This window comes from Elgaria multicarinata, chromosome 8, assembly GCF_023053635.1.
Source record: "Elgaria multicarinata webbii isolate HBS135686 ecotype San Diego chromosome 8, rElgMul1.1.pri, whole genome shotgun sequence".
NCBI lineage: Eukaryota > Metazoa > Chordata > Lepidosauria > Squamata > Anguidae > Elgaria > Elgaria multicarinata.
Genome location: NC_086178.1, coordinates 101798365 through 101822757, shown reverse-complemented (window position 1 = coordinate 101822757; position 24393 = coordinate 101798365). Strand labels below are relative to the sequence as shown.

The 24393-nt window shown below is 43.9% G+C and overlaps 1 protein-coding gene across 9 annotated transcripts in view; it reads right to left on the bottom strand.

The window, feature by feature from the left end:
- LDB3 (LIM domain binding 3) overlaps nucleotides 1–24393 on the bottom strand; it is a 145865-nt gene that overhangs the window by 37620 nt on the left and 83852 nt on the right. For 8 of the 9 annotated variants that reach the window (XM_063133120.1, XM_063133121.1, XM_063133122.1 and 5 more), the window contains exons 4-5: nucleotides 12591–12613; nucleotides 8205–8408 (exon numbers count right to left, since the gene is read on the bottom strand). In XM_063133120.1, coding sequence (XP_062989190.1) covers nucleotides 8205–8408; nucleotides 12591–12613 — 227 coding nt within the window. Of the gene's footprint in view, nucleotides 1–4163; nucleotides 4179–8204; nucleotides 8409–12590; nucleotides 12614–24393 lie in introns of all 9 variants that reach the window. The other variant, XM_063133129.1, reaches the window with a different exon arrangement.

Here is a 24393-nt window from a genome sequence, read left to right as displayed (position 1 = left end):
TGTGATTGAACAAAAGAGTCTCAACTTTTGTGTTGGTTTATCTGCCTACAATGGCATCACAGCCTCATGCTGTATGTAGCAATTTATATGTTCCATTTGAGTAATTATTTGCTAGTATAGCAAATGCCTATTAGAGGCAGTTCACCAACCATGATTATTTCTTACTATGTTATGCCTGATGCTGTAACACCTCTGATTGCTGCACCTTGAAGGAATTAAAGGGATTTTTTTAAAAAATACGTCCTTTATCATGTTGGGCATATAAGTGGTCATCAACATGGATATTGTGGTCTGAAGTGGATAGCTTGAATTAACAGGGATGGGCACTCTACTATTCATATTATCATAAATTGGGTCACATATAACCCAACAGATATCAGAATGGAAAATGTTATCAAACAAACATCTTGGAACAAGAATCCATATTGCTCCCAACCTCCCACTCAAAGTATTCAGTGCTCCGTGTAGTAGAGCAGGGTGGGTGGGGAACTTTGACCCTCCAAATGTTGTTGGATTCAAACACCCATCAGCCCTAGACAGCACAGCCAATTGGCAGGGAAGAGGGGAACTGTAATCTAACAACATTTGGTGGATTGAAGTTCCCTCCAGCCCCTTTACTGGAACCTTGCTGGATCAGGCCAAAGCCCTTCTGGTCTAGAATTCCATTTCCCACAGTGACAAGACAGATGTCCCAGGACACTCATAAGCAGATCATAAATGTGATAGCCTTCCCTCCACCATTTATCCCCGCCATCTCACAGTCTTGCAGTATAGTAGCTCTGAACATTGAGGGTACTGTTTTAGCTTGCATAGCTAATAGCTGCTGATAGACTTCTACTCCATGAATGTATCGAATCCTCCTTTAAAGCTGTCCAAGCTAACGGCCATGACCTTGCACTACTGAATATTGTAATGGTGTGCTCTGTGAAGAAGTGCCTTCTTTTATCCATCCCAACCCAAATTGGCCCAAATAAAACCCAAGAAAGGTTTTCAGAATAAGGCCCCACAGGATAATCATATCATTAACTTTTAAACTAGAGATCTAATCACCGAAACCATCATCCGTCATGAGACAGAAATCAAGGGGCTGTAATATTTATCTTGCCATTAAATGTATTCAAAGAGAATTTGAATATGTTTGAGGATATTTTAGAGTACAATCCTATACATGTCTATTTCAAAGTAAGCCACATTGGATTCAATGGGACTTGCTCCAAGATAAATGTTTATAGGATTGCAGATTTACTGCCTCAGTTCATCTGTGGAATTCACTTCCCTTACACAATGGTTATAAATTGTCATTTGTGTCACATATAATTCAGCAGTGAGGATCTCTTTCAAACTTAGAAGCCAGAAACATAAGGTAAGATTTTACAAAGAGATTTCATTTAAATATCATGACACATTTTTTTTTAAAAAAAGTACAAAAACTGTATTGTCACTAACTATTGGTTCTTGATATATTATTTTTTAATTGTTTTATTAAAATTATTTTTTTTAAGAAAAAAGAAAGAAACATGAACAGTAGAGATGGAACTGTCTCCTCCCTCGCACCCAAGGTTATGAGTAGCTCCTGTATGAATTCAGATGCACGTTTTCCTTGGTTATCCAGCATATTTCAATAGTTTTTCTAACTTTCAAAAACAGCAGCAACAGCAACACCACCACCAGCACAATGTAGAAAAAGATAGGAATGTTCCAAGCCCCACTGAAATCACTGGTGTTTAGGCTGTGGTCCTAAACACGCTTTACCTGGAAGCTAGAGCCAGTCAATATTCCATTTGGGCTTTCTTCCAAGTACGCATGTTTAGGTGCAGAGAATTCAGAGTGAACTGAATGAAACCCGGTAACCTCAAGATTATCCCGGTGTGTGGTCCTGGTTCCATCTTCTTCTATGCTTGCCAAACACTGTTGACTTCAAAAGGAATTGCTCCTGCTTTATGCCAAGATGGCAATTAATTCCCATTGCTAACATTGTTACTGATAGTAATGTCCCTCTGAGCTTTGCTTATCTAGCGTCTGTTTCAGAATCATTGCTTGCCCTGTGATACTGCCCCTTCAAGGATCTAGGCATGCCTTAGAGAAGCCTTCTGAAAGCTGGTGCCTTCCAGATGAGACCACGGGTCCCCAACCCCCGGACCACGGACTGGTATGGGTCCATGGCCTGTTAGGAACTGGGCTGCGCAGGTGAGCTGCTTTCACCCCCACCCCAGCGTACCTGGGCATGGGCCGCCATCTCACCTGCCCAGCTGAAGCGAAGCCAGGACACTGGGGTGCGGGTGGGGCGGCTTCGGAATGGTGCGCCCGACCGGAAGCCCCTCTGGGAGAGCGACTTCCGGGCACGCCATTCCGAAGCCGCCCGCCCCAGCGTCCTGGCTTCGCTTCGGCTAGGCACCCACCCAGCCGAAGCGAAGCCAGGACGCTGGAGTGGGAGGGTGGGTGGGGCTTCCCCAAACCATCCCCTCAACTCCCCCCCCCCCGGTCCGTGGAAAAATTGTCTTCCGCAAAATCGGTCCCTGGTGCCAAAAAGGTTGGGGACCGCTGAGCTAGACTACAACTCTGATCATCCCCAATGACTATGCTGGCTAGGGATAATGGGAATTGTAGTCTAAAATATCTGGGGTGGGGGACCAGCTTTAAACTACAGCACCAGGGCTTGTATTCCTGTATGATCATCTGAGTGCGACCCTAGAGCTTCATATTTGAAGACTTCATCATCACTTCTTGGGCTCAGTCCTCACCATTTGATACAAAAATGGACTTTTCTACACAAAAAGCCACACAGACTTGGAAAGACAGGTAGCAAAATTAGGCCCCACACAGCATGGTCTGGCAGCACATATTGCAGCCAGGTGCTGAAGTCAGATTGCCTGGGAATCCTATGCACACCATCTTGGGGTTTGTGATAGAAGAAAGGAGTGATGTAAATGCAAGAAAAATACATTAAAAAAAAACTAAATCCATGAAAATCAATTTACCTGCAAATAACTTGGCTTACTTCATAACAAAAAAATGCAGCTGATATTAACCAAAAAATGCTGAATTTGCATTTGAACCACCTGGATTTGAGGAAAGTCAACATTTGACAATGTGACATTAACACCACTTTTGCCTGGATTGAAGCCGTGTTGTTGTTTTAATCTATTTTCCAAAGAGAGTCGAACCAGATGAATAACAGAATCACACGACCCATCTTCCCAGAAGCTGTATCACTTCAGACAGCAGCTTGGAAATTGCATGGATGAAAGCTGCCTAAGGGGGCAGGGGGGAGCCCCCTTTCCATGCTAGAGATCAGTCTAGCCCAGTTCTTTCCCCTTGACATTCTAGGCAGTGGTTGTTGTTGTTTTAAAATGACAGATCATCTAGCATGCAGTCGACACCTGCAACCTAAAGTGCTACTGTCCAGAATGAGCCGTACCACATGATTCTGTTGCTTGTGTACATTACTCTAAGTTTGCAGCCATAAGAACAAAGAAGTAAATCCCTTTAAAGTCAACGAAGCTTAATTTGGTGTAGACATGCTTCTTCCACTGCCAATAGAAAACTCCGCAATTCTATTTGGAGCTTTTTTTCGCAAGCTCCTTCTGAAGAACCATTGTGCTGTGGGACAAGAGAATGGTGAGCCAACAGTTTGATCTAGTGTGATCAGCTCTGTGGCAGATACCACTGCAGTGCCATCCCCAAAATGTGAGCCCAGTTCAGACATTAACTGGGTTAACTAAATTGCTGGGGAAAGTGAGCATGCTCCCTTCCTCTTCACTACACAGATGATGTCAATGTATCGTGTGGGTGCTCCATATGCACACCCAACCATCCAGATGCCCAGTTCACACAATTCTTCCCACACAAAAAGGTGGAGGTTGTGCAAATCAGGCATCTGCTTGTGGCGCACCCATATTATACATGACATTTTCAGAATGGCGGAAGCTAGGAAAAGAACATGCACACTCCCCAAACACATGAAGACGTTGGATGGCTCAACAGTGAAAGTGTTTTAACTCTTGCCAGATTGCTTTGCATCACTTAGTTTAGTGTTGATACCTGTTAAATGCCTCTAAAAATCTATAAAATTTGAAAGAAGTGGCCCAAATGTAAAAGAAGAAGGTAAGTTTATACTTTGCACTTCTTTTGATCTATAGAGTTGGAAATATAAATCTACTTACGCCAATGGAGATTCACTGTCATACGGTGAAAAACCCATGAAAGAGCATTGAGTATTTGGGGTCCACCATTATGGAGAGTTGGGATGTGCACAACAGAGCAACATTAGTATGAGAAATTAACGAAAACCCAAAAGGAATGTACAAAGGAGGGGGGGGAGAAAGAGAGAAGAGAGGATTATCAATAAAAAGGAGCACAAGGGAATAAATTAACACATCAGAATAAGCTTGCGGGTTATCACCCCTAGGCAGGTTGTTAAAGGTATAGTAGCACTGTTGCTGTCCATCCTTGAGTACATTCAAAGTTTCCTAATTCACACACAAAGCCATAGTAAAAGAGCTCATATACATAGCAGAGGACATACCCATATATTGAATACAACTTCAGTTGAGGTACTGGAGTTGTACAACTGAGACTGATACCCTGATCGGTGCAGGCAGCTATCCAGCACTCTGTAAAAGCTACACAGATGTTGCATATTAACAAGGAATGAAAATGTATTCAGGGTATATATGATAGTCATGCACAGGTAAATGTTGTGTCCTAGTAATGCAAGGGGGGAAGTTCTGTGCAGTGACTCTGGAAAGTATATGAGGATGCTCATTCCCTTACACATCGAGAGAAAACAGGGTTGTTCTCTTCCCATCTGGACTATGCAGGGGAAGCATTGGACAATATGCAACTAAATGTACATTGGGGTGTGCATGAACGTCTTGTCCATGTCAATCAACACTTATATCTATACAGATAGGAAGGCAGATCTTTGGAGGGCCTTGATTTACTCACTTTGGTAGAAACCAATTTACCCACTTATAAGAACAGTGCTGTTAATACAAGGCTCGTAATATACGCATAAGCCACGCTTCGGATCGTGGCAATCAGCTAATAACTAAAGAACAAAACAAACCCTTCTCTGAGAAATATCAAGGCTTTCGATTATCCTTGGGAGAAAAAAAATGGTTTTCAGAAAGCAGCGTTAGTGTTAAGTTTTAAAATCATTATCCAAGGGTGACATAATGTCTATGCAAAAATGGAACGTGAGCTTTAGCAACCTCCATTCTCTTTAGAATACCAGTGAGAACTCTGCTTCCTCTCCCATTCCGGTTATATGGTACCCAAATGTCCAAAAAAATAAAAAATAAAAAATAAAAAAAATGAAAATGAAAAAAAGAGAGAGAGAGAAGGCAAGTTAAAGTTATATCATTACATGGCCCACATTCTGGACCCATGTAAGTCCTCCTTCTCCCATATCAAGAATAAAAGGGGGATCATGGGGTTTTGTGAAGTTTTTGACAACCAAAATTAATTCAACTGAAGGCAGTGGGCCTTTTCATTTGTGCAAAGAACTATCTTTATTACTAGCAATTATAAACAACTGATTTAAGTGATTGAGAGCAAGGAAGTCTTATTGATTGGTGTACATATTGTGTATTGTAATATGTATTGTACTATTATTATAGTAAGGAGGGGGTGATTGCGCTAGCAGATTTTGCTAGCAGAACAATAAATAAATAAATAATGAGTAATGTATTAACTAAATGTACTAACTAAAATCTAGGCTATGCAATGATATGTACCACATTATTTATCATATTTTACAGTGTTCTGTGATATTGACTGTAATCTCTCTTTTTTCTTATCAGGAATAAACTTGGCTGATTAAAAATGAATAAATAGCTGAAAAACTTTGCTTCCAATTTTAAGAAGCATTATCCTTTTTTTTTAATGACACCATCTTACATGCTCCATGAAACTTGATTCACTGTTGAAAAGGCATCCTTGGCTTCATACTCTATCCAAAGATGACCCAAAGTCTGCCTTATGGGAATAACAAATGTATGTAGAAGTTTTCTTCTTCTTTTTCACCCATAAAAATGGATGATGTGTCCTGCGTTATTCTGAATAATTCCCCCCTGCAGAATTTTGAATATTTTGAACTGAGCTACGTGATGGGCAGGAGAGATATTGGAAAGTGAAGGCCAGTTAAGAAGTATGGATAACAGTAGCATAACTGGAGGTTTCAAAAAAGAGGTGATCAGAGAGAAATGGAAGATAATGATCTTATGAAGAGGCCAGAATAATTTTGCTTAAAGAGAAAGCAATATATCAGGCAGGACATATTTACAGTACAAACTTAGATAACTGTTTTATACCAGTTTAACAGTCCGAGCCTCAGTCCAGGGAGCTGTAGTGGAGAAAACCACTAGCTCACTCTCACAACAGTCTACAGTAGATATGGTTTTAAATGTCTACACCTTTAACCAAGATGTAACCAATAGCAAAGAAATTTAACCAATAACTAGTTCGAACAACTGACATCAATGGGTGATTTAAAAGCTCACAAGAAAGTTCACACAGTTTGGCCCAAAGCAAATATGCATCCAAAAACAAGTGGAAAGATTAAATTGGCAGATTCCCTTTAATGACTGCAGCTTAGCCCTGTACTCATAATGAGCACAAATGATGGCAGAATGTTTTCTATGTGAAATTAATGGAAGTAAAACAGAAGTCATGCAAGAGCAATGTCTTGACGGGGTGCCCAGGGGCACTGGGTTGTACCCAATGCCAGCACAGATGTAAGGATGACTTTGCCTGATTGTCCCAACAGCCAACTACAGCTCCAAGTTACACACTCCGGGGCCTTCCTGAAGGTCTCCTGAACCTCATGAGAAGCTTTTTGGATGGCACAGAGGGCTGCAGTAAGGAGGAGGTGGAGGATTTTCCTTGTACTCATGCTGGCATTGGATACAAACCATTTGGCTCAGTATGAGTCACTTTGAAAGTTAGAGGTACAATCCAGCACAAGTTAGTTGTGTGGCTAATTCTGATTAAAATTAGCACAATTTCATTTTGTTGTGATGGTGTCCTATTCCAGTGCTTGTAATAGGACTTAAGTGGAAATAGCCTTTGCTGCTCACCAGCCGGTTATACGATCAAAGGCCTAGAGGTGCAACTGTAACAGGGGTAGGCAACCTGATGCCATCCAGATGTATTGGACTAAGACTTCCATCTAGGGTGACCATATCGAAAGGAGGACAGGGCTCCTGTATCTTTAATAGTTACATAGAAAAGGGAATTTCAGCAGGTGTCATTTGTAGGCATGCAGTACCTGAAATTCCCTCTACATCATGAAGTTAAAGCTGCAGGAGCCCTGCCTAGCGTGGCCAGACCCAAAGGAGGGCAGGGCTCTTGCAACTTTAACTGTTGTGATGAAGAGGGAATTTCACCAGGAATTTCATGTGCACAAATGACACCTGCTGAAATTTCTTTTATATTCAACTGTTAAAGATACAGGAGCCCTGTCCTCCTTTCCATATGGTCACCCTACTCCCATCAGGCCCAGTCAGCATGGCCAATGGTCAGGGATTATGGGAGTTGTAATGCAAAACATCTGGAGGCCACTGGGTTGCCCAGTCCTGCCCTAAAAAGTGAGACAGGTTTATGTGATTTAAAGTACAGCATGGGTACCTGGGAGGAGGAAATGGATCGTTTTCCCCAGGCTCACATTTTTCTACTCAGCTGCCTGGGATTTTTTTAGCAGTTTTTGTCGCACTGGTTGTTAACCCTGGTCTCACAGCCCCTGTACATTATGTTAGAAGGATTTGGTAGCAAACCCAGTCCTGTCCACACATCGACCATCATAATTGGTATGGAATTAGGTGAAAGTATGACCTTGCACTTCCAACATGGTACCTCCCTGGGTATCCACCAGACACCCTGGCCCTCCCGGTTTTTATTCTTAAGATTTTTATTTCTTAAGGTTTTTAAAATGAAAAACATTTTTTTAAAAACTAGGATGTTGTCCTTCAGTCCTTTATTTGGGTTGAAAAGAGTGGTTTTGCATTTTGGAACTCAGACAGAAAATTCTAGTTCAATAATGTCAAGAATCCCCTTCCATCCAGTGTCCTTGACTGATTCATTCCATCACCCCATTCCACAGTACAGCACTCAAAAGGATTGCTCAAAACCATTGGAGAAGGAGGAGAAGGAGACTGTGTACCATGCAGTGAGGAAATGATAAGACACTAAGGAAATCGTCTTACCCAGCGAGTTCACCGCCCTGGGCCTGAGCCTGGCCAGCAATGGCATCCATGATAGCATCTTGAGAATACATACTGATTGGGGTGTTATACTGGGCATGGATGATGGTGGCTTTCCCACCAGGCCCTTTCACCTCAATGGGTTTGTGCGTCGACAGTGCAGAATCCTTCAGGACGTTGGGGTTGAAACGCTCCACGTACTCCGTGCTGGGATGAGGAAAGTGAGGGTTCAGAAAGTGAAGGGAAGAAGGAAGAAAAGGACAGAGAGGTGATGGTGAAAAGGAATGGGAGATGTGAGGGCAGCGGAGCATCCAAAGACACCACACACAGAGACACACACACACAGAGATGTAATGTTTGAGCGGACAACTTTCAATGAGAACAAGCATTACAGAAGCAGCAGAAACAGTAGGAATGCAGTCGAGGTCCTTGTAACTAGGAAAAGAAAATCATGAATCATTGATGCTCCCAATAAGGGACTTTCCATGCAATCGGGTTTTGGTGAAATAAATGCATACATTTGAATCATTCACGCACGGTAGAGATTCTTCCCTTGAGCTTGCACTTTTGTGGAAGAGAGATTGCAATATCCCAACACACAAAAGTGCTATATTTTGTATCTGAGAAACTGAGGCCTCTGTTCACACACGGTGCGCGATGACCTCATAGGGAGAGGCGTCGTACCCACCATTTATTTTAAAGAGACAGGAAAGCACAAGCACTCGTGTGCAAAAGGTAAGTCCTTTTTTAAAAAATAAATAAAATTTCCCCGCTCCCCCCATCCCCGATGGGCGCAGAGCTCCTGAGGAGGTCTGCGCCCCGTGTGTGGGTCCCGGGTCCTTGCGAGGAACTGCGAGGAGCTGGTACAAACCGCAACGCCTGGCCACATGTTCCGTGGTCTTGGGCTCAGCCCGAGACTGCGGAAAAACCAGGCCTAAAGTGGAGGGCGAGATCCTGGGGCAAGGGAGGCATCATCCCTCCCCATTCCCGGGATCCCCTGTGCGTCATGTGGATGCACAGGGATGATCCCAGGGATCGCCCCAGGATAAAGGCCCATCTAGCTAAGGCCTGAGTTTCTTCTCTCAGATTTCACATCCGTGGCGGTTGTGATTGCTGTTGGGAATTTAGTGGTGCATGCATCATGCACAGCCATTGGATAGTGTCCATAGTACAACTGGGGATAAACAACACAACTCCTGCCTCTGGATGATTGCATCCTTGCATTAACTTCAAAACTGTCCATTGGTTGTGTTCTGTGCACTGTGCAACTCCAGGCTGCTACACCCACCTAGCAATATATTGAGATGGTGAAGAAGAACAAGGACTCCCTTCTCCCTCCTACAATCTCCTTCCATTTTGTGAACTGGATGTTTAATTTTTGAGTAAAGATTTTGCACTCTCCTTCTCTCTTGTGTTGGACTGCATATCCATATGGATATTTGTGTGTGTGTGTTTTCAATGTGATGAATAGCAGGACAGTGTTGCCCCTGCAGCAAGACTGTCTCCCCATCCATTTTATATGGGTGGGTTATTGCATTATTGGTATTGGGTGAGGGCTTGCGGGAGTCACCATGCAAAGGATGAAATGGGGTTTAAGTACAGTTTCTGTGACTGTGTGGAAAGGCGCACAATCACAGAAGTGTGCCTTTCCACACATTATTATTTATTTATTTATTTATTTATTTATTTATTTATATAGTACCATCAATGTACATGGTGCTGTAAGCTCTTACAGTACTTTAGGATAACCTGAAATCCCTCAGTTAATATTCTGTGAACCAAATCTGGACAGTGATAGCCTAGCTACAGTTATCCATGCTCTGATAACCTCTCGTTTGGATTACTGCAATGCCTTATACGTGGGGCTGCCTTTGAAAACGGTCCGGAAGCTTCAGCTGGTACAAAACAGGGCAGCCCGTTTACTAACAGGGACTGGCTGGCGAGATCACATTACGCCAGTCCTTTTACAACTTCATTGGCTGCCAGTCCAGGTCCGGGCCCGATTCAAAGTGCTGGTATTGACATTTAAAGCCCTAAACGGTTTGGGGCCAGGTTATTTGAAGGAACGCCTCCTCCCATATGTACCTACCCGGATCTTAAGATCATCTACAGGGGCCCTTCTCCATGAGCCCCTGCCAAAGGAAGTGAGGCAGGTGGCTACTAGGAGGAGGGCTTTCTCCGCTGTGGCACCCCGGTTGTGGAATGAGCTCCCCAGAGAGGTCCGCCTGGCGCCTACACTGTACTCCTTTCGTCGCCAGCTGAAGACCTTTTTATTCACTCAGTATTTTAACACTTAATTTTAACTTAAATTTAAATTATACTGTTTTAACTCTGTATTTTAACCTTATATCAATTTTGCTGCGTGGTTTTATCCTGGTTGTGCTTTTTATATTGTATTTTGTATTTGTATTTTTAACTTGTTGGTTGTTTTATGATGGTTTTAATTTTTGTGAACCGCCCAGAGAGCTTCGGCTATTGGGCGGTATAAAAATGTAATAAATAAATAAATAAAATAAATAAATAAATCTGCAGTCCTTTGCCCATCACAACAGTTTGATATGGAAGACAGGAATTAAATCCTAGCTTTTGGCTCATATCTCTAGTAAAGGTTGCTTCCGGAATGGATGGCTCCTTGCCCTACTGATCGAAAGACATTGTGGTGCAGCTAGTCTGTCTTTCCTCCGTGTGTGTGTGTGTGTGTGTGTGAACAAAAAAGATGGAAGCAGTGATAGGAAGACATGAAAGAGTTACAAATGAAAGACAATGGCATGTGGGAACACCCCCCCCCCCAATTAAAATTATGTGAATGAGGCAGGGGATTGCAGAATGGAAGCCTCATCTGGAAGCACCCAGAGACAGAAAATTAGAAGAAAGCTGGTTGTTGATTGGAAGGGCTGGCCTCACATGAATCTATTGGAGCTATTCCCATAAACAAACAGTGAGTGCGACCGAAAATAGGCACTCTATGAATGGAAAGAAAGTTGCATGTATGGAAGAACCTCTTTCAAGAGTGCCCCTCTCCTTCCATTCACAGAAGCTCCTTCCATTTACAGAGCAATTATGCCATTAAGTGGGCTTGCAGCACTCACAGAAAGTCAGTAGGAAGTTGCAGTGGGCAGTCCTTCTGGTGTATTAATTTCTAAAATGTGCTCCTGTCCCCAAGGAGGAAACATGAATTGGGGTCAAAGAACCTTGTTCCCTCAATTGGTTATGGTGCTTGAAGCCCAATCCCAAGCATATTTACTTAGGCATAGGTTCAATGGGCTTTACGCTCCATGGGCTTGCAGCTTTCATAGGGCGTTCACTTGACTTGACTTGACTTGAGACTTTCTGTGTCACAAATGATCTCAGAAGCAGCCAGTTCTTACTTCCTCCAATGGCATTTGGTGAGATATCTTTGCTGAAAGTCTGCCATGCAGAAACACTGAAAACACGAACAGCCACAGTATGCGGAAGCAGAGATGTCAAAAAGGACAAGGTCCCCATCCTTTCAAAAGACAGGAAGTTAGAGCAACACTCAACCGTTGTTTTTCTTCATATCACAGCAGTGTGACAGGAGAAGCAGCACCAGTGGAATCTTTCCCTTCCTAAGAACTGTCAAAGGGCTGAGAAACTTTAGAGATATCTGCTTATTCAATAGGGAAAGACACTTATAAAGGTAGATACCACGATTCAAGCAAGACAGTGCATGCATAGATACTCTGAAGGAGCAGAAACCCACCATGACATGAGCACATCAACATGCACCACAAACTAAAAATGTACATTTACAGGAACGCTTGACTTTGAGCCAGTTCACTTGTTAGCTTCTTAACAAGCTACTTCATGAATAGAAGCCTCCACACACCCCTGTAATGGCCGCTGGTTTTGACAGCCACTACAAGCCGCTGGTTTTGACAGCCACTACAAGCATCCATGGTTGGTAAACCTCCTGTCAACCCAGACAGCAATGCTCCCCGCAAGGCGAAAGCCATTGCCGCCCACTCACCATAGGCTGGAAGGAGATACTCCAGATGCCTAGACTAGCTATCAGACCTTGCAGCCTCTACAGGCACACGGAAGCTCTCTGGCAGCCACTACAGGTGCACGGAGGTCTTCTGGCAAATGTTTTGTGTCGACACAAAAAGCCTTTCCACACAAAGTAATACATTCACAGAAACATCCAAATGAAATGCCTGATACGTAAGGAGGAGGTTTATGGATATTCTTTGAACAGAAGAACCACTGTTGGAATGCACCAGTAGCATTTTAAGCCTGCCATACCAATGAGCTCTTTTAAAGTGCATTCCACACAAGCACACACAGCAGAATCAAGCAGGTCATCATGCTACCCCCAAGAAAGGGGGAAATGGCCAAGCATGTAACACTGACACACTGTTTAATACTAACTTGGCAACAGTGTTGGCTATGACCTAGGGGGAAAGAAAGGAGAGAGAAAAATCAGACCAATAGATTTGCTTTTTAAATTTTTTTAAAGAGCATGAGGCTAGTAAGTATTAACCACGGCTTATAAGGCTTTTACAAACTCCTCTGCAAATAGGAACAGAGAGCAACTGTTATGTCCAAAACCCCACCATGTGATTAAGAGAGAGAAAATGTAGGGATTACAGTTTATCCACTGGGATTTATGGAAGTACTGTGACATTTTGCCTGAACTTGGGCAACATTTTTTTATTACTGGGCATTGCTGGGCATCGTCGATATGAGAGCAAGGAAGCTGGGCTATTTGCAACCAGTGTGCCCATCTGAAAACAGCAGATGAATCAAAGAGATGGTCCTTACCCAAGGTGCTGCACACCATTCTTTCCCAACTGCCCTCCCCAGCCTGGTGCCTTCCGGGTGTTTTGGACTGCAACTCCCAGCATTCTCCCTGGGGGCTGTAGTCCAACACATATGGAGGGCACCAGTTGGAGATGGCTGCCCTAAAACAACCAAAGCAACTATCAACAAAAAGGAACAAATATGAAGTCAGTTTCTAGGGTTCCATCACACTCTGATGCCAGGAAGCCAGAGAGAAGCCAGAGAGAGAGAAATGATGAAGTTAGGGGCAGATTCAATTCTCGCACAGAGCTCCATAGGTTAAAATAAATGGGCTTCAGTGGACACAGTTGAGAGGGGACAAAATCTGCCCTCTCCCTCCCAAACACTCAAATTCATATACTGCAAGGGACCCATGTAGAAATGAATGGCTGCCATTCACTCCTATGGGGAAAGTTCAGGAACAATCATATCAACGGTTTGGGTCACCCCCTCATTCCAAGAGGTGATCAAGGCCTTGGCAGGACTGTTGGCTAAAACTGCATGAATCTCCCCCAAAGAGGTCAGGAAACCATTCGGATTTATCAATCTCCAGGGGAGGGTCATACAAAATTGTTCCCCACCCTTGTGGGAGTTACACGTAGGCTGCCTTAAGATCCAACATGATCAGGTGACGATCTGTCCATGGGCATGTCTAGACCAGGGGAGGAAGGGGGGAGGATCTCATGATATTCTGCTCGTGGGATCCTCCCCTTTGGACAGACGCACACATGACATCCCGGGAGGAACGAGGGATGTTGCGGCCGCCATTTTGTTTTTTGTTTTTACTGAAGATGAGCACACGTGTGCTCCAATGCAAAAGTAAGTTTTTTTTTTAAAAAAAAAACCCACACACCATCCAATCCTGCTCCACCCCTGCCCCACTGATGGGCACGAGGTTCCTGAAGAGCTCTGTGTCCCATGCCTGATTCCCGGCTCCTTGCGTTTACTCACAAGGAGGCAGGATGAAGCTGGGATGGCTGCCCACACCTCCTGTGGTCTCAGGACAATCCTGAGACCGTGAGAAAAATCAGGCTAAAAGCCGTCCCAGTTATCCTGGGGAAATGGAGGGATCATCCCTCCCTGCCCCTGGGATCATTCCTGTGTATCATGTGGATCCACAGGGATAGTCCCGGGATGATCCCCGGGGTAAGGCATGGTGTAGACATGCCCCATGACAACGTCCACTCCCCACTCTCATGGTCCTCAGGATTTCGACATGGCTGCTATTTGCAGAACAGAACCTCCCCTGCACATTAATTCCATTGGCACAATTAATATGCAAGCCCACTTTGCCCCTTAGTTAGAATATCTCACTTTCATCTCTGTGACGTTCATATCGTACATATCCTGATGTGCATATCATTAGAAACGTGCAGCAGCAGATCTATATTCCCTTGAAAAGAAATTCACCGTGTAATTTTGCCCTTGTCCTGGACCCATAGGTTGGTTTACTTCAGCCTCCCCCAACCTGGTGCCTTCCTAACAGTTTGGATCAGAACTTCCAGCATTACCGCCTCCAGTGACTTATTTCTTTGGGCCATTTCATACCTTAAGTAGCAGCCAATGGGGTTTTCCACTGAGTTTACACTCAACAAGGAGCTGCAGTCAACCCACCTCTCCGATGTACATATTTGTGCGATACAAGTGTTTTTGCAAACACATGCTTGTCCCATTCGAACTTGTCACATGTTTAGTTGCCCGCTTAAAAAAAAGGTAGGAGTGGTGCGGCCTTAAGTGGAACTTGGACTGACGCTGATCCATGGAAGAGCTTTTCCATCATCCAGCCCTTGAGTCCATCTGCAACTCCTACTGCAAGGAACAGGCTGGAGCCTGAACTATCTTATCAACTGCTAGAGATCAGAAGACTCTGCCATACGTATCCCTATTATAATTATACCTTTGAGAGCAATTTAACCATACACTGCTTTAGAAGGGTGCATAAATAAGACAAATAAACACAGAGATATAATGATTTCTCTGCAGCTCGCTTCCCAGGCTTTAATGGGCGACAGAGGAAAGGGGGTGGGTGGGGGGAACATGGATGTGCCAAGCCAGGTTTTCTTGCAATGTCAAATTCATCGGGATAAACAATTAAAAGCTTCCCGCTTCGGCTTCTCACACTCAGGAATATCTTCCTTCTAGCTTTGTAAACCCAGCTTTAATCCAAATATATCTGCCTGTTACAGAAACTCACAGAGATATATTGGGAACAAGTTGTAGCCAGTAAGCAGATCAGTGATTCTATATCCATTTTAGGAATGCACAGGACAGCTGGGCATCTGCTTACAGCGAAACATGGTGTGATAGTATCATTTTCTGAAGTGGTGGCTGTTGGCTGTTCTAATCCTCTAAGCTATGCCCATGCACGTAAAACACCATTTTAAAGCATAGCATAAGCCTTTGGTAATATACCCCTTGAATAAAGAGGGGAACCACCACTTCCACGGTATCTCACTGGGATTTCAAAAGACATCAAAGACTGAATGTAAACTCTTCACATACCAGTAAGACTTGACAGGGAGCAAATAGAAAGCTCTCTCTGTCTACCACCGCAAACTTATATTGTTTCAGTGGTTATGGGTTTTCCTTCAGGAACCCCTGTGAAGAAGAGATTCCAGATCTTTAGAAGGCTCCTATAATGTGGACTGGTGTGTAGTTGGGAAATGTTTGCCAGATGCATCAGTGACAGTAGAAGCCACGACACATGGGACAATGTTCCCATCTAGGCAACCCTTACAGCAATGTGAGGTCTTGTTTCAATGGATTCCCAATCTTCATTTTTTTGAAGTTCAGTTCTCCCATGTCAGCCCCTAGTTTACCCTCCCCTATACTCCACTTGGCTATGGTTCACTCATAGCATTTTATTTGTGTATTGTCAGTGCTCATTGTAACCACAAAATTTCTGCTGAGATTTGCAATGGGACAAGAGGAACTGGAATGCTCCCATGGTTACCCCTGGCCTCCCCAGAGAACTGCATTCCAGAAATTCTCCCCATCTCTTCTGCCCTCTTAAAAGTATCTACAGCAGGGATGCAGAACCCATAGCCCAAAGGCTTCATCCAGCCTGCTGGGCTACCCAACCTGAACCAAACAGCTTTCTGGGATTCTTTCAGGTATCTCCACTGGAGGGAATCCCCACTGTAATCTCTGATCTCCCTCCCATGGGGAACTACCCTTCTGTTCTGTGCATATTCGTGTGGGGTCAGTCAGACTGCCTATGCATTGATTCACAGTAGATTTAAACACTGATAATTGAACTTGAAACAACTTTGTTTATGCAAAATTTGACTACTACTATGTACGTATTCCAAAAATCAGACAAAAACTACATTATAGAGCTTGGATTAATGCAGGATCTTAATTGCCACTAAGCAAGTCTTTCCCACCTCATCTGATTAATCTCATTCAGGAAGGATGACCAATGAAATGACCGTTCAATGCTACATTTTCACAGCCACAGAAAACTGGCACAGGAACACATGGCCTGAATGCCAGAGTCTATGGCCCCGTTCAGACAACACGCTAAACCATGCTGCTTAACCACAAAAGCGTTAACGGAATGCATTCCATTAACCATTTTGTGGTTAAGCAGCATGGTTTAGCCTGATGTCTGAACCAGGCCATTCTCTGACCAGAGCAGAACTTGACACCATGAAACCAGCTTTTCTAAGAGAAGCGTCCATTATATGTTGAATTTGATTACATGATGGGAGTTCTCTTGGGGGGGGGGGGGCGGGGAATTCTCCCAGACATGGTCTCACTCTCAGCAAGCATCAAGTATCTGTGTAGTTATGAAGAGGTGTACTTTATTTACAAAATTTGTATACTGCTCCATATCTGAAAGAAGTAAAAGAGTAAAAGATGCAAAGATTAAAACACCATTAAAATTATACTTTTAAAAACAAAACAAAATGCCAATAAATACCATGGCTGGTCGGTTAAGGAATGCTTCCTGGAATAGGGCTGTTTTCAGGAGACGTCAGAAACAACACAGTGTTGGCACCTGCCTGACCCCCCAGGGGCAGGGAGTGCCAAAGAAAGAGGGCCCCCACACTCTTCTGGTGGGCTCCTATCAGGCCACAGATGGAACCACCAGGAGCATGTCCTCTGATGACCTGATGCTCATATACATCAGGGCTAGGAAACCTCTGGCCTGTGGACTGGATGTGGCCCAGGCAGCCCTTGGACCCAGCCTCCCTCCTCATCCCAGCCCCCTGCATGGTAATCCATGTTTGAAAAAAGGCCAGCTTTGTGTGAAGGGCACCTTTTCCAAAGGCTAATTGCTGCACTTGAGCATGGTGGGGATGGGGGAAGAGAGAAAAGGGTGGGAAGAGAGAAAAATAGAGAGAGGGAGACAAAAATAAGGAGAGATAGTGCAAGAGAAAGACAGAAAGAAGAGGTGGAAGAGAAAAAGAAATATAGAGAGTGTCCTGTTCTGGCAGTAACTGACTCTCACTGCAGTTCAGATTACAATAGCAATGGTCAATTTCCAAGCTGAGGTCAGAGCACAGGAGGGCAGGCAGATAAAAGGAGGGCAGACAAAGAACAGGCAAGAGGTCAAAACACGGGTAAACAGTCAGTATGTTACATAGTCCAAGAGCAGAGTCATTAGGCAGTCCAAAGGTCAAGAAACTGGGTATCAGGCAGAGGCACTGCCCAGGAAACACGACACAAGGTGGGTGGACCAACATTGTTCCAATGCTGGCTGATTTCTAATGCAGGCTTAAGCCTGAAGGCTGCTGGACCCCACCCAGAGCTCACCTGCAGTCATCAAAGCTCTCCTTTCACAGCCCTACTCCTGAGGAGTCCCTTTCTCCTGAAGACACCTTTTCTGCAGGCGAGCACTTTGTTGCACAGGAACCCTACTAGCCTGTCGTTTGAGGCGACGGTGCTCCCCGGGGTCAGGGGGCTGCTCAGCCTCAGCCTCTCCTGGCCCTGCGATCACCTCCCCCAAGGGCTCAGGCTCCTGTGGTTCCTGGTGGTGGTGGTCCCTGGTCTGGGGCGTCCTGGGCCTCTGGGGCTTCCAGCTCCTCCTCTGAAGAGGACTTCTCAAATAGGGGCATGACAGAGAGAAAGAAAGAGGAGGGGAGAGAGAGCGAGAGAGATAAGGGGAGCAAGAGATGGGGAAGAGAGAGGAAGAGGAGGGGAAAGAAAGTGATAGGGATAGAGAGAAGAGGAAATATTATTTGGGCCTGCACTCTTTTGGCTTTGACCGTGCTCATCGGTGACATGTGCCTCCCGGAAGGTTACACATGAGCAACTGTAGCTGTCAAGCTGAAAAAGGTTTGTCACCCTGATATACATGAACATCATGAAAGAGACAGCACAGTACGGCTTGATCTCTCTCTTTCTCTCCCTCATTTTTCTAGCTCATGCTGAGTGTCCAACTGTGTTGTTCGCAGAGGTCAATGGAAAAACTCTCACACACCATGGGTGCTTCGAGACGAAGGGTGCCTAGCATTAGCAATCAAAGTACATCGTGCAGCTGTGGAGCCTTCTCCGTGATGGATAGATTTGTGGAAAGCCAAGCCAAGAAGAAGCAGTTGGAAAACATGGAAGGGTTACAAGATGAAGATGATGATATCTGGAAACATCCCCACTCCCCACTGTAAAATTCCGTAAATGAGGCAGGGTGAATGCATGCTAAACGCCTCATCTAAGAAGCACCCCAGGTGACCAAAAACTATTTTTGCTTGTTTTGTTTTAGTCAAAAGCAATTTTCTACCTACAGAGGAACAAGGGTTATGAAGGAAGTAGAGTTTAGATGATGGGGAAATCCTTCACATTTGGGAAATAAAACTAGCTTGCATCAAAGCTTTTTGTTTAAATAAAGCTGCAAAAAAGTGAAACAGTCACTGATGTGACATTAATTTCAAACCAGAGTGGTTCTACAGAGGTCACTGCAATTCTTTTGCTAATTGTCATATAGGAGGAAGAGTGCCCTTAAATGGAAACCCAGATATAAAGAGGATTATCTTCAATATTTATAGCTATTTAAATATTAAGAGAAGAAATGCTCTGTCCAGATGGAAACCATTAATTACTCTTCATTTTTCTCCCTTTAAAATGCTAGTGCTTCCTAAATAAATCTTACTTGGTTTTCCTATCAATTTTCCAAACCATAATATCTGAAAACACAGCTTAAGGGAATCGTGCCTGATGGGAGGGGATAACCTTAAAGAAATCTTTTATTGTGTTGCTTAGCAATTGCAAACTTGGTTCTCCCACCAATAGCAATCTGGAGCATAAAGTTTAAATTAGAAATGGGTTCTTTCAAATGTGGAAATGAATATTCAGAATTTGAAGTCTACATTTGAGACTGAGAATTCAAATTTCCATTCTAGGGGGCAAACGGTGGCGATAGGAAGAGTCTTAGGAAGGGTTTATCTCTTGGCTATGCTATTGGCATGCTGAAGGAACCTTCCTAGCGTTTCCTCACCTCCCTAATGTGAGGAAGGCAGGCACTATCAACTTTCCCACAGCATATGAGATCATTTAAATGGTGAAGCGGAGCCATTTCAAACATGGAGCTACTTGTAAATTCAGTCAGCCTGCCATTTCTAGTTTCTTGGCTCTGAAAGCAATTGAATTTGTGGAGAGTGCTGCAATTGGGCCAACCCTAAGATATTTTGCTGCCTGAGGTGGAGCAGTAAATGCCCCATTACAAGTCAAAAAGCATGGAACCCAAGCCAGATAGATAGATAGATAGATAGATAGATAGATAGATAGATAGATAGATGATAGATAGATAGATAGATAGATAGATAGATAGATAGATAGATAGATATTCCCACAAAGACCTCTCTGCAAGTAAAAATACAAGATTAAATAAATTAAAAAACAATTTGCTGCTCTTTTAGGGCACCCAAATCAACTGCCTGAGGTGGCTGCCTCTCTCTACCTAATGGTAGGGCTGGCCCTGAGACATCTGGGGCTTATGCTGGACATCCCAGTTCTAGAGCAACCCAGCTTCCTAGGATTCCATAAAACAGATGCCATAGATGGGCCAGAAAGTAATTTTAAAAGGGCAACCTTAATTTCGCCAAATTTGCACAAAGTAATGAGATTTGCAGTAGACAGACACCACTATTCTTTTTTTCTATTAAGCAACTTTGAAGTCATGTTGGTGATCTGTGGGCAAACATGCCCTTGGATCGTGGGCAAACATGATTTCTGCTGAGAAATCCCTGAGCACCTGCTGCAGAACCCTGCAGAAGATGCCAGATTATATACTAGGCCAGGACTCACTCAATTCATGTTGGGCCTTTCCAGCACCCCACATGACTTGACCACACACAACAACCTCATCCAGTTCTGGGTTGCAGATGGTGATTGGTTGTACTGAGTAAGCTATATTTTAGGGAAAGGTAACCACAATTACTGATAATTACCAAGGACCCCTGGCAAACTTCCAAAGACCACCCAGAATGTTTCTAATAGACAAGACCAAAGATTGTCACGCAGGAACCAATCGGCTAAATGGATAGGAGGAATCACTTTGGAGTCTGGAAGGATGTCATAGCCATGGAAACTTTCATTTCCAGCTCTAAGTGGCTCACCACCCTGAGACAAGAGAGCACACCTCCAAAGATCCTTAGTTCTAGTCTCAGCAGCTCTTCACAGTCTGGCTCAGGCCCTAAGTCTGAGCCAAGTCCAGTCACTGAAAACAGATGGCTTGTAAATCCAACTAATTATTTCTCACAATCCCCATTTAAAGTAATTAAAAGGTGTTTACTGTGAATAATAAAGAGTGTGAATGTAATGTCTCCACACTGTTTATCTTTAGAAAATGTACCTCCTATAGAATATCTATAATTATTTTCTGTTTTAGAATATGAGCACACTAGGATATCCGAAGTGACATTCAGCAGAGTGCCAAACATTTAAATTTAATGCTTGATTTAATTTAAAAGCCTAATGGCTAATTCAGCAGCAGTGAGATCTAGAATCCTGAAAAATAGATTCTAGTCTGATGTTGGTCAATGTAGTAGATCTCTGATTACCAGATGCCTGGGACAAAGGAAAGAGAATGGCTATAACCATGGTGTCTTGTTTGTAAGCATCTCAAGGGCATCCAACTGGCCACTAATCATCTAGAATGGATCCAGCAAGGCAAGTTCTTATGATCCAGATGTAATAATGAACTCATGACAAATGCACATTCATACCCAGAATGTTCTCAGTTAACCACGTATGGAAGTTACTCATTCCCCCAAACTACTCATTGTCCCCAAACAAGCGGATTGCATTTACATACCCTCTAAGAAGTCCACCTTCTGAAGCCCTTCGGGCGAGACTTAATTTATGCATCTCAGTCATTTCCCTTAGAGTGTCTGCTGAGTAAAGGCCAATGGGGTTGTTATACTGCCTTGCAGGGCTCAGCTGGTGTTTGGGGCTATTGCCATCGGTAATCACTGAGCTTGTTTTGGACCCTAGGTCACTTTTTGCCGGCGAGAGGTCAGATGCCACAGAGGACATGGAAGATCTAATGGCAGTAGTCTTTAAGAAGGAAGAGCTATGTGATAGGCTGGTTTCTTGTTTGCTGAGGTAGCCTGAATATGCTCCATTGCTTGCTAAAATGCTAGTCATGGGCCCAGCCGATGTACAACTTAGAGGATTGAAGCTCACTCGGTTGCAATTGACTTCCAGAACTGTATCCTGTAGAAGCAAACATGCAGGCCAGAGAAAGAAAGAAAAAAAGAAAAGAAAGAAGAAAGAGAAACAATCATAGATCACATGCAAAATAAAAAGCTCTCCAGTTCTGGCATACTACGCAGATCTGTAAGGTCACCAACCCTTGATTCTTTTTTTCTTTTTCTTTTAAATGCTGGCCCTCTGGAATCTGACGTGTCTGGGGCCAGAATCCGACAGGTCAGATGTAAAACCTGGGCAAATCTGGTGAGTCCAGGGCCGATCCTGATTAAATCTGGAGTTCACTGGATTTCCAGAAACAAATAGCAGTCATTTGACAGCAACATGATATTTTATCGATCAAACCGGTTCAATGCTATCTGGTTGGCAACCGTACATATCAGACATTTGCAACAAAACAGATAAGCAACCTTCATAGACTTGAATTAGTCATTAACTTCATCGCTTCTCAAATCAGCACATTCGGGTAACATAAATGCATATCAATAAAGCTTCTTGTCCAAACAGCTGCTTGCATTAGTTACTATATGTATAAGTTGGTCACCAGACTCATTTGCCCATTTGTTCTTATGGAAAGGATAGTGGATTCTTAAAGAAATTTGGATGGCAGCTAAAGAGGTCTATGGCATAGCCATACATATATCAACGTTGTTACCTAGAAATGAAAGGGCTAAGGTTTCTGCAAGCACGCCATTTACAATTAGTTTCAAAATTAAGAGCCGCTGTCAGCGGAGGCTGAAGTTCATGCTAATAAAGGCCGTGCAATGAGGTTAGCAAAATTGGCTGCAAAGGAAGATCTATAAATAGACTTTGTACATAACTTGAACAGGAATCTCCACTCCAAGGAGGTAATTCCATGCTTGTCACTTGCAAATATATATATATATATTCATATTCTCCTGGGCTAAACAGGTAGAAATTAGATTGGTCTCAGACATCCTTTTTATTACTGATTTTCCTGCTAATTTGATCAAAATGCAGAATAAGCGAGAAAGATTGAAATGTTTGCAAGAGTCAGCACAAAGCCAGCATTCCCCTGGCAGGACCAAAGCATAAACTGGAAGGGGGGGAGGTGGAAAAGCATATTAATGGAGGATCCTAGAATCCATACCAACTATTCTGTTCCTCTTCACTCCAACCTCGCCCCTGGTTATTATTGATCTGGAAGCATTTGATGGCAACACATAACATCTTATGGCACAAAGCCCTTTTTTAAAAGAAAAAAAATAAAGTGCTTATTCTGTTCACAAAACACAGGTCTGTCGATATATATATATTTTCTGCGTAGAGCTTCTTTGGCAGTTTCCCTAGCTTTCTTTTCAAGGGTGTGAAGGAGCCACAGAAATGCCACCTAAAGTGTCAATTGAAAGGGAGTCTGAAGTAGTGTTAAGCCCAAAGTTCTCAGATGAGAACCTTGGGCACAAAATGCTTTCTCCCACCCCACCCCACCCCACCCCACCCCATTTTGTAGGAGGGTGAAGAGGAGTGAAATTGCTCCCCCTTCTTCACAGTTATTTATTTATTGGATTTCTATACCGCCCAATAGCTGAAGCTAGTGGAAAGATGTACCCCGCTCCCCAAAGCCACAAAGAGTTCTCTTTTCCAATGGTTCTGGTAAATCTCTCCCTCCACCCCAGCCACATAGTGCCAGAATTCCCCCCCCCAAAAAATTGCTAACACCCTCCCCAAATTTCACTGCCTGACAATGGGCCAGCAAAACGCAGGAAGGGGATGGATTTCTGGAGGCTGTGTAAATGACGTCTTCGCCCTGGGTGGCTGCAATGCGGTGCTGCGTCGGTTATATGACACATCCGCCGATTCACTGCCACCGTGGGGCATAGAGATGAAGACCTGCAGCTGAAAACTCAGAGACTTACCCTGACTTTTCTTGCTGGAGCGAGGTCAGCACAGCTCTTCTGTCGTCTGTCCTCGCTCCGGTGCCACGCTGGGGGTGTTCCTGGGTGGAAGGCGACCTCCCATTGGTTGTAGGAAGCCAGGTGAGGGGTGAAGGGCAGGCCCAGCAAGCCGAATGGCTGCCAGAAACGCCACAATGCCTCCTGTGTAGCAATTACCTGACGCCACCCCACAGCAGGAAATAAGCAAGGTAGCCCCCAGCTCAGCTCTGTGTCTCTTCCCCAGGCAAAACATCTGAAGGTTTTCAAGGGAAGCCAGGGAGAATTCAATAAGGTAAACAAAATTTGTCAGTGGAGTGGGGGAAAGTGCATCGCCAATCCCCTGGGCCAATGTCAGTGTCAAAGGTCAAATTTTGAGCTTGGATGGACTGATACTTGCCTGGGCCATGTGATCTATGAAAAGGAGATTGCAGTAGAAAGAGGCCTGCCTGAAGAGGAAATGCAACAGGCCTGTCAACACCATAAACCATGTTGGGAGGACTCCATCTGGACCTTGATCCTGCAGCAATACCATTTCCCCCTTTCTCAGCTAACTTGCCCATGCTGAAGAAAAGCACTTGGATGGGAGATCCGGCTACACAAGACGATGCAGCCAGAAAAGTGTGGCAAGTGCCTCAGAGCAGCTGCTTAATTTGGGAAGGGAATCAAAAATCTGCTTGAAGAACATGGTGGCTGGTCAGGAGCAAGGCCAGTGGGACCCTGGCGCTTCTGGGAAAAGCCCAGCAGGACTTGGAGAGGTTTTTTTTAAAAAAAAGTATTGATTTAAAATGATGTCTAAGCTGCCTTTAAGGGAAGGCCAGCTTTAAGGGAGTTTACTGGCTTTTCAA